Source organism: Sinocyclocheilus anshuiensis, unplaced genomic scaffold, assembly GCF_001515605.1.
Source record: "Sinocyclocheilus anshuiensis isolate Anshui unplaced genomic scaffold, SAMN03320099.WGS_v1.1 scaffold51, whole genome shotgun sequence".
Taxonomy (NCBI): Eukaryota; Metazoa; Chordata; class Actinopteri; order Cypriniformes; family Cyprinidae; genus Sinocyclocheilus; species Sinocyclocheilus anshuiensis.
Genome location: NW_015548296.1, coordinates 340060 through 351056, shown reverse-complemented (window position 1 = coordinate 351056; position 10997 = coordinate 340060). Strand labels below are relative to the sequence as shown.

The window sequence follows — 10997 nt, the reverse complement described above, 5'->3', positions numbered from 1 at the left end:
CCCTCTTTTTTTTTTTTTTTTTTTTATCAATTTTAAAACACAGAAGAATCTGTAATCTGTAAAATCATACAGTTTTATTTTTTGATTGCGAATAGTTCATTTTGCTTGTAAGTGCAAGAGTTTACCATGCTAAAAGGTCAATAAGCCTGAGAACAAGATTTTTTTTAAAACGTTAGGTTTGTCATCAGCAAGTGTGAACAGGAAGTACACAACCACGAAGAAAAAAAAAAGACTCTGATTCAATCATATTAAATAAAAATTTTTCACCTTCTGTTTTAAATGTTATCTAATAAAGTATTTTTATTCAGGTTTGTCAAATGACAAAACATTTTTATTAATTACTAGTAAAATGTGTCTTCACAGTTATCATTACAGCATTTTGCTAAAGTTTATGAACTATTCCACTAATGGCATGTCTGCCGATCAATCCCACGGTACATCAACATGAGTACATCAAAATGATTAAATTATCACAAAGAATACATGAAAAGATCCATATAAAACCTCAAAGAACAATATACAGAATTTAAAAAAGGCCCAGTGGACCTCACTTCACAGGTATCTTCTGTTTAAACCCTGCAAGCATGTTTTGTTCTCTCTTCCCATAGCGGAGGCCGAAGGAATTGAGATTGTAGTACACGACATTCTGCCTCCTTTTTGTGTAAGGCCTTTCTGGAGACCACCACCATGTGTTTCTCTGAGGACCTGCACCCATGGAGAAAAGCATTGGGAGCTTTGGAGAAGGAGATCCAGCTGCAGGACGAGTGTCAGTTCCCCTGAGATCTCGGAGTGATGTTTCCTCAGGAGTTTCATCTAGAAATACAACAAAAGCTCAAGAGATATAGCCTATAGACAAAGGCCTACAAGTGAAACTATGCTTTACAGTTATTGCAGGCTTATGATATATATTATATTGCCACTTTTTAAACAACATTAAACTTTACAGTGCATCCAGAATCTTAAATATCTATTTTTAAGCCATTTGTTGCCTTTAGACTATTGTGTAATAACACTGTTCGATATTAACTGTATTGATCCTGTCTTTGTTAGAAGTTATTGCCAGTTAAGAAAGACAACACTGAACTTACCTTCTAAATAGTACTGCAAATGCCCTGAAGGGTATGTGTCACCATTCGCCACTGACAACATCAAAATGATGGTAAGTAGCATCATTTTTAATGCGTTTTAAACCAAAAAGAAGTTTCTGTAAGAAAACAATTAGCAATTAGAAACCAATACACGTGTTTTGTTTTTCTGAATCATGGGTACTTTTTATGAGATCAAACATTCTTATGACATTTGTGTATCTTTTCATACTCAATTCATGAGCTCAAACACACACATATAGATACAGACTCTAACACACACAGACACACACTTCAAAGAGAAGTGTGCATCAGAAATCAGCCTTTCACATCTGCTCCTATATGCTGTTCATAGGTGTAAAAAATGAAATACAAAAATATAAAATGTAATAATAATAAAAATAACAATAATATTATAATACAAATATTTTATAATAAAATGAATATTTAATAAAACATTATGCATTTATAATATATTTATAATATAATCAAATGTTTTAGAATAAAATATAACAAAATTCATATCTTGTACTTTGTAACCAAAATGCTACTGATCTATGTAAGAAACAATAATAATATAGCAACATAAAAGGTCATTAAGAACAACTGAAAGGCTGCAGAAATTGGCAGAATCAAAATGTGCATTTATCTATTGCATGAAGGAAAAAAAAACTCTAGAGGACTTGGATCAGATTCAGATCCTCTTGATTTTTACATCAATGCACTGTAAATTGCTTAGATAAATTATCTGTCAAATGCACAAATGTAAATATGCCATTCAAACCCTCCACACCCTCCAAACCCTAATGACCATCACAGAGAATGCATACACACACACACATACATGCATATATACACTTACACATACACTGACAATTATTCAAATGAACATGGCAGTGGGAGTAAATGGCTTACCTTTACACTTGCTGGTATGGAGGTTGTGTTTGGTTTACGCAACCTTCAGACACAATTTATCTTTCTCATACAACAACATTGTCTGCGTCATAGCCCCCTCAGTGGGTCGCAGACCTCCACAACCCTTCCCTCTTTCCCTCTGATCTTGTCTTTTTTTCCCCGGGGTGGGTCCACCACCCATCCCTTTCACAGGAACATTCCGGAAGCACAAAGCCTTTATATATTTGAACTCAATATCATTTTCTATTTGAGGGTAGTTTATTGAAGTTGGGGGGAGCAGACAGATGAAATAGAAATGAGATGATTGTAAAAGCACTGCTCTAAAATGTGTATTCATAACTTGAAGGGCTGAGGGCACATCAACAAGCTTTTAGAGATCACTGGACATTTTATTTTTGCTTGTGTTCACGACGAGAAATCTACCTATGTGCGTCTTGTGCACTTCAAATCCTGATTTTTTAATTCTTCATTTTTTCCTTCTTTTTTTTTTAAGATATGTATTTAAAATAAATTAACACAAAAATAATCTTGAGTAGAACACTGGGCATGTTTGGTGAGTTTATTTAACATATTATAAAGGTTAAGTGTAAATAGGCTAAAATTTTTAAAATAAAATAAACGGACAACTATCCATCATATACATAAAAAACAACAGCTAAAATTTGAACAGTTCACTGCAAAAGCACCTCCAGATTTCCAGCATCTGCTCTTACACCATTGAGGAACTACTTCCAGATAACTTGTTTTAAATCTGAGAGAGAGAATATAAACATCAGAGAACATTTAGAACCGCTCCTTGAGTGTTTAACTGCACAGGTTGCACTTAAATTTAATTGGTAGTTAGATTTATGAAAGTTTTGTTTCAAGCATTGTAAAAGTTAAAAAAGGAATGTTTAAGGCTGTTGCGAGAAATCCAAAAGCCATTGGAAAGAATGACCTACAAACAATACAGAATCTTGTTATTTGCTAGTTTAGGAGAGGAACAATCTAAAAACAATGCCAATTCAAGCAGAGAAAAAAGCATGTATAGGGTAATGAATAGTAAAATAAAGGTTCCACAATTAGTTAGGCAAAATGCATCTTGGTTGGTTTGAAGTAGGAACATCTTGGAGGCGTCTACCTTGTTCCATTAGGACAGGAAATGACTCAACTATTTACTTACTTAAATAGAAGCACAAAGCCATATGTCTCCACTAGCATGCCAATAAGAGGCCATCTTAGTAGAACTAAAGCCACACCTCCTAGAAAGAAGGTGGCGCTTCTGAGCTTCTGTCTCTGGAAAAAGAAGTGGGCCGTCCTCCTCAAGCCAATGATGAAGGCCAAACCAGACAGAAACAGAATCTGATAGCAGAGGAAAAAATGTTTGGAAAATACATAATATATGCGTACACACACTACCGTTCAAAAGGTTTTTTTATGTTTGAAGAAAAAAAAGAAAAAAGAAAAAAGAAAAAAAAAAAAAACTTATGCTCACCAAGGCTGCACAAAGTACAGTAGTATTTCAAACAACACAAAGAACATGCCGAATCCTGACAGACCCACACCGATTTCTAGAATCCAAGTCACAATAGATTACAGCTGTATTCTTAGTTAGTCAATAAAGCAGATATGTTCGTAGTCATTTAAAAAAAAATCTTCTAAACACTGCAAACCAAAACGTGTCTAAAATACAGGCCAGTCTTCATGTACTGATTTACATCGTTTTAATTTAATGGAGCAATAACAATTTACATTAAGTGTGAAAATGAACATAGCAGTGTCTCTAAGTTGAGTGGTAACTGTACAGAACTGTGACATATACAGTGCTTGTATATTCAAGTGAAAGAAAGACACTCACTCTGAAACTCTGTGATTGTGATCATGGTTTTCGCTCTGTTGTCTCTCTTGGCTCAGATCTCCCAGTTTCAGTTCCTCGGTTTTTACTGGTTTGTGTCTTTCACACAAATGCTTGACTTTTGAACCCTATACCGTAGGGTGAACATTAACCAAACCTATTAGACTGATGAGAGAGAACGTTCTGCCTGATGATCACTTTATCTCATCATCCACAGAAGCATGTGTCCACTCACTCCTCTGCCCTCATTTCCTTACCTCACATCCCACAGCTGACAGCTGACAGCTTGCCACCCTTTCAACACCCTTTCACAACTTGTTAATATCCCCCTGCCCTTTAATCACCTTAATGTAATATGTATTATTAGCATGACAAATAATTGTAAACCTGCAAAAAGTTTACAATTTTGGTGACTTGATAAACAAAATTATTATATGGCTTGTTGGAATACTTGGTCCTGATTGGTCAAGAGCAGCATTCTAGGAAAGCTTGTTCCCATCACAGAATTAAAAAAATAAATACATAAATAAAAAAGATAATTTCGACTTTTTTTTTCTCACAATTGTAAGTTTATATCTCACAATTCAGACCTTATTCTCAGAATTGAGAGTTTATATTTTGCAATTGTAATTGCAATTTAAAATGACAAATTTGTAATTGCAAGTTTATAACTTACATCTCACAATTCTTACTTTTTTACCCTCAGTTTACGTTCGGAAAATCTGACTTTTTTCTCAAAATTCTACATTTAAATCGCACAATTGTGTTCTGCCACTCTCTCTCTTACAATTCTGACTTTTTTCTTTGTTTAGAATTTACATCTTGCATTCTTTTTTTGTTGTTTTTGTGACTTTTGATCTAACAATTCCGATTTTGTATTTGTATTCTTCTTCTTAGAATTGCGAGTTATAAACTCACAATTCCTGAGTTAATGTCTTACAATTCTAAGTTTAGAATGCTTTTTTTTTCTTTCACAATGCTTCCACAGCATTCAGAGGTCAAATATTTGACTAACATTCTCTTTTGCCCATGGCAATGCCATATATCAGTCTGAAACCAAAGCTGCCTTCATTTTGTATCACACCACAGGTTCACTCTCTTTTATTCATGCAAACACAACTGCTGCCATCTTGTGTCTCTGTTATCAAGTGTAGAGAATCTTGAAGGACTTATGTAATTATACTGTAATTATTGCGGTGTTATAAATATACAAATAAAAAAATAATTTTAACTAAAATCAATTTATGTCCACAAATGTATTTATTTGATGAAGAGACCTTAAATGAGCATATAATGTAGCTCACAGTCAGTACCAATACCAACTTTTTTTTTTTTACCTCAACCACAACCCATTCCTCTCCTGCTGTCTATTAAAACAATCTCCAACAATCTCTTTATTTTCCATTACACAAATACCTTTTCACCCTATCCACTCATTCATCCTATCCGGTGTTTAACAAATACAACAAAGTGAACTGTCTATATAAACAACCAACTCTTCTTCACAACATAAAGTCTTAATACTTTCAATTAGAGTGTGTATCACAAACATACAGTGTTAGATATTTATTAGCACCATATTCCATACTGCTGACACATTTTCTTGGCTTTCACTTTGTGCTTGTGTTGTTATTGTCAAAACACACTGAATTTATAGTCGCTTTCCAGTAAAGTCTCATCCCCAAATTAAACACAAATGTAAAATAAATAAAGCAAATATTCAACACAAAGCTTGATTTTTTTTTAGAAGAAACGTTACAAATGGCCCAGTAACAATTATGGTCATAAATACGCAGTTGAGATTTCTGTGAAAACGTGTTGGAATGTTGAATTGACCGACTTCTGGCTCAACACTATGGGTTTGATTGTGGCTTATTCCATTTCCAACTGCCAAAACAAGATTAAGACGTCAAACTTTTGTAATAAATAGGCTTAATTTTGCTGTAATTAATTTAGTTTACCTCACAAGCTGCTGAAAAGAGCTTCTGTTGTAACTTATCTTGCAATACAGAGTAACCTTGTCTACCTCTGGGATTTGCATATTTGCAATGACATGTGAAAGAAAACTTTGGCTGTTCCCTGTTTAAGCTTGAAAAAGAATGCTTTTTGGACCCTGCAAGTAACACATTAATAACATTTGCATTATAGATATTTTTCTTGTTTATCATTCACAGTAGATTCACATGAAATGAGTGAACAGTGTCGGAATACAATTATGAATGTACAAACTACTGAAGAAAAGTGATACGAAAAAATGAAGAGTTTTAATTACAAAAGAAGGTTTTAAATACATTCACTTTATTGCATGAGGGTACTTCTAAAGCAAGCACATTAAGTATTATTTTGTTTGATTTGCATAGCTCAAGCAGTCTCATTTTTTCCCTTAAAATAGCATTAGTTACGGTAAATATGAAGACATACAGTGTTTTGATTTAAAAATATTTACACAGACCAATGTGCTTATTTTGACTTACTGTAGTTAATCCCACTTTATATGCTACATGTTTCTTTTTTTTTATCAAATATTAGACATCTCTGCTTTGACTGTCCAACTGCAACTTTGACCATTTTGTCCAATTACGTACAAAACACTAAATGTGACTTTTAAACAAGGCCTTCAAAAGAATGCTGCAAAGTTTCGGTCAATAAATTAAAAATATATCAGCCTCGATCAGTATCTCCATAATATATCAGATCAAAACTCTCTTTAATCATTTTACAAATGTAACCAATCAAACCTCATTTTATACATAGAAAAATATGCAATGCATTGATATTGTTTTCCTCTTTCTGAAAAATGATAAAAATAGATCTCTGTCTTTCCCTTCAGGGCTGTTTTTGCTTAAAAGTGATGATGGCTAATCTGCTTCTGTGGAGCGTTATTCATTTTTCCAGATCTCATACTGTGTTGTAGCTTGATTCAGGGGTACAACATTATTTCCGTGACTTTTCTTGACAGAAGAAATAAATGAGAGTTCCGTCAAACAAATTCTAACAAAACAGATCATACACAAGCTGAGGCCAGTGTTTAGTCAAGAGTTAGACTAATTTCACGTTAAAAAAAGACAAGCAGAAAGCACAGTATGGGCTAACAACTTGCATGGCATTTTAGAGGTTTAGGGGAAAAATCACCTCAAAGTACAAAACAGGAGATTTATATGGTTTGGCAAATTGTTCTTTACTTTACGATACATTATAATCAAGCTGCTTGATTACAGAGGTAATTACCAGTGATAGAAAAATAATCCAAAATATTGTTCCATTTAATTCCATGTCAATCTATATTTACACAAAAACCGTGCCACAGTAGAAAAGAAACAGCCAAATGAATCTCCAAATGGCACAACGATCCACAAATAAGGGCTTTGATATTCTGTTGGGGCAACAGGTTACATAATTTACCATCAGTATATACAGGCTGTAATGCAAGTTGCTGGCCTCGCATGAACACGCATTGTTTCAACAAGCAGACTTACAACTCTAAGGACACTTCCAATGGTTCGGCTTTCTCTTCTTATTAATCTACCACACACGCTCAGAAGTATTTAGGTACCAATATTTGATACTGTCCTAGCAGTAAAAGCACTATGATGAGTCCACATGGCTTTGATGCAAAGATTAGAGTAATAGTCATATCAATATATATGCTTTCTTTATAGATACACACGGTACTTAAAGGCCTGACAATGGTTTGAGAGACTGCAACATTGACGGGAAGAGGGTTCTCAAGCCCTATTGTGAAACTGGAGAGGATTGTGGGAAAAGAGGAGGCCAGGAGGAGTCACAGTGAGTCTGACCTTAAAGATGATGGAGGGGAAGTGCCCAATGCCAACATCCTTTGGATCAAGACAACAACGGATTCATCAACAGTCTACGATTGTTCCAGATTCCTACTGAGTTCCGTTCGTAAATCCTCAGGGGTCGATTGAGGCTCGTGTTCTAAACACAGCTAATTATCATACCAGCGGTTCCGAATCTTTCTTTCTGATGACTTACAGATAAACTGAGCTTTGACAACTTTGCTGTAGTCCTTGGTCTGGTTTTTTCAACTTCCTCAAGCATGGCTATTTTCCTCTGGTCGCATCTCGATCTCCGTCACGCTCTTTCCAGTCAAAAACGTGCTTGTGTCTGCAGAATCCGCCCTGAGCAGCTGTACCCAGCATTTGTAGTATGAATCTGCTGTATGTACTCCAGTCAGTAATGTGACCGAGAGTAGATATGAATCTGTAAACATCGTCCACTTCCTGGCTAGTTTGTAGCTTTTGTAATATAACTGCCATCCTCCGAAACAAAGTCAAAAGCGATGATAAATTGAATTCCGTAGTTCTGCCGTGGGTTACACACTCGAATGAGGATTGCGAGGAGATGTGGAGGCAGATAACCTCGCTCGTGAACAGCCCTCTGCAAACATCCAAACATTTTGAAATATTTCTCTTCATGGTGTTGTGTAAATAATCGAAAGAAATACAATGTTTGGCAGAGGCAAAACATATGTTCTTGGTGTTCAGTGTTTTTTTTTCCCGTCTTTTTTTTGTCTGCTGGACACTCAGAAGGGTTCATCGTCAAATTTGACAGCTGCAAGAGCTTGAGCTGGGAAAATGGGAGAAGAAGAGAGAGAACAAAGAGAAGAGGAGAACAAATGTATCGTCAGAGACTGTCGTATTTCTTCTGTTCAAAGAACTTCAGCTGAACGTTTTTCACACACAAAACATTATTATAAGGTCCACGCTATACAAGATTGTGAATGCATCTAGAAATGCTTAAAGGGATAGTTAACCCAAAAATGAAAGTTCTGTCATTAATTACTCACCCTCATGTCGTTCCAAACCCGTAAACTTTTGTTCATCTTCAGAACACAAATTAAGATAATTTTGATGAAATCTGAGAGCTTTCTGACCCTGCATAGACAGCAATGGAACAACCACGTTCAAGGCCCACAAAGGTAGTCAGGACAATATGGACAATATATTGTTAATATAGTCCATGTGACATCAGTGGTTCAACCTTAATTTTATGAAGCTACGATAATACTTTTTGTATGCGAAGAAAACAAAAATAACAACTTTATTCAACAATTTTTCTCTTCCGTGTCAGTCTTCGACACGCGTTCACAAGAGCACCACGACGCATGTGTGCGTCGTCTTCTGCTTGTAAACAAGGTGCAACACATCCGGGTTCTACGTCAGAACGCCGGCTCCTGTGTCAGCAGCACCACACACATGCGTCATGGTACTAGGGATAAGAAAAAATTGTTGAATAAAGTTATTTTTGTTTTCTTTGTGCTCAAAAAGTTTCTCGTAGCTTCATAAAATCATGGTTGAACCTCTGATGTCACATGGACTATTTTAACGATGTCCTTACTTCCTTTCTGGGCCTTGAAGGTGTCAGTTGTGTTGCTGTCTATGCAGGGTCAGAAAGCTCTCGGATTTCATAAAAATATCTTCATTTGTGTTCTGAAGATGAACGAAGGTCTTAGGTTTGGAACGACATGAGGGTGAGTAATTAATGACAGAATCTTCAAAAATGTCACCATTTACTTATGACATGTCGTTCCAAACTTATATGAATTACTTTCTTCTGTGAACACAAAAAAAATATTTTTTTAAAAGAAAATTTCAACTCTTTTAGTCCAAATGAAGTGAGTGAACGTGTCTGAAACAATATTGAACCCGACAGACTTTCATTATTGATAATTTTGTAATCCACAGAAGAAAGTCATATAGGGTCAGAGTGTCAAGAGGGTGAGTTATTGATTACAGCATGTTCATTTCTGGGTGAAGAAAATGCATAATGTATCAGACTGTAATTGATAATGCGAAATGTGCCACCATCAAGGTGACGCTTTATTAGACATGAGTGTGAATTCTTTTCTTATATGGAACATTTTTCTGTCATCGAGAAGAAACAATTTGAAAAGAATGTCTCTGTCCCAGATGGCATTCTCAGTCATGTGGTCTGCACTTGGCCACACAGACTTCTGGGTAGTGGTGTGCTGGAAGGCCACATCAGTGTGGGTCTGGCAAAAGGGTGTATTGAGTATGCAAAGCATTCATAATTGCTACCCGCTTAAATAATTTAGAGCTTGAAATAACTAGAAAAAAAATGTATATTATAAAAATGCCCATGGAGTTATAGGATTTAATTAATTTACATGATAAAAAAGTTGTTTATGGTGTGAATTAAAATAATAAATATCTTCATTTTTAGTAGTTTTAAGTCATCTTGAAGCCCCCTTGGAAGTTTGCTGCCTTGGTTTAGAACTACCGAGTTACATTAAACACACCATTTGTGACAGGGCCTATATAGTTAAAGTTTACACGTTTATAAAAATAGCTACCTGAATAATACTATCTGGCTTAATGGCACACTTTATTACCCACGTGAGTCTTTTGAACTCAAGAACTCAGAAAAACTGAAAAATGGTTGCGCTTTTGCAATGTGAATGGCTAAACATTTGCATCTGTGTTTGTATACTTGTCTCAAGTATGCTTCTGACCCAACAGTTAATAAGGTGAACAAATTTTACAACAGTTATTGCCAAAATAGATGCATCTGGTTTCTGTGTGAACATAGCAGGTGGAAATTGTCTTTAATGAACTGTTTATGAACCACAAGAGAAATTTAGTGTTTATGAAGGTCCACTGCGATACGATCGACATGATCCAAATGTGCAGTTTCTAACACCAGGCATTGCCTTTTTAAAATTCTTGTCACATGGTTTTGATCATGGTTGATTATTTTTTGCCATGAGCTGATAGCAGATGTTATGTTTATGTTTGTCTGTTTAGTCTCTCTGTTAAGACTTAATCATTGGAAATGATGCTAATTATACAGAATGAAAGCCAGTCGACACATTTGTAAGAGCTGTTTGTGGAATAGCCACAAATATGCAGTTATTTAAGATCAAGAATTAGAATTTTCGCTGCAATTTTTTCTCCATATCGGCATATTTTTCTAGAAAAACAGGGTGGTGTAAAGGCCTCAATAATCTGTGTCATTTTATTTCTTGCTCTACAAAAAGTAAAAGAAAGCAAGGGCAGTAATGAGCAGGACTAGAAAGAGAGTTTGTGTGAGGAACAGGAAGTGAAAGGAAGGGGCGGGGATTGTTGTGCAGTGGGCGGGACTCACCTTCACACCTTCATGATGTGGGAGGAGTCAGAGTA

The 10997-nt window shown here is 35.4% G+C and overlaps 2 protein-coding genes across 7 annotated transcripts in view; both read right to left on the bottom strand.

Moving 5' to 3' along the window:
- Positions 1 to 2547: 2547 nt before the first annotated feature.
- golt1a (golgi transport 1A) lies at positions 2548 to 4351 on the bottom strand. The gene is made up of 5 exons (XM_016443635.1): positions 3838 to 4351; positions 3486 to 3550; positions 3163 to 3341; positions 2866 to 2937; positions 2548 to 2746 (listed from the first exon to the last, which is right to left on the bottom strand). Exons 1-5 carry the CDS (start codon positions 3860 to 3862, stop codon positions 2710 to 2712), a joined length of 378 nt encoding a protein of 125 aa, XP_016299121.1. The 5' UTR covers positions 3863 to 4351; the 3' UTR covers positions 2548 to 2709.
- A 1764-nt stretch (positions 4352 to 6115) lies between these two features.
- Positions 6116 to 10997, bottom strand: part of LOC107655999 (pleckstrin homology domain-containing family A member 6-like) — a 93991-nt gene continuing 89109 nt past the window's right edge. For all 6 annotated transcript variants that reach the window (XM_016443628.1, XM_016443632.1, XM_016443629.1 and 3 more), the window contains one exon: positions 6116 to 8424. In XM_016443628.1, coding sequence (XP_016299114.1) covers positions 8381 to 8424 — 44 coding nt within the window. In that variant the 3' untranslated portion in view covers positions 6116 to 8380. The remainder of the gene's footprint in view (positions 8425 to 10997) is intronic.

Excerpts from the sequence above, each read along its gene's own strand:
- golt1a (XM_016443635.1), bottom strand. The coding sequence starts at position 3,862 with ATGATCACAATCACAGAGTTTCAGA. Across the intron at positions 2,938-3,162 it reads GGCTTTGTGCTTCTATTTAA|GTCATTCTTTCCAATGGCTT; the intron begins GTAAGTAAATAG and ends TATTGTTTGTAG. Across the intron at positions 2,747-2,865 it reads TTTTTAACTTTTACAATGCT|AAACAAGTTATCTGGAAGTA; the intron begins TGAAACAAAACT and ends CTCTCAGATTTA.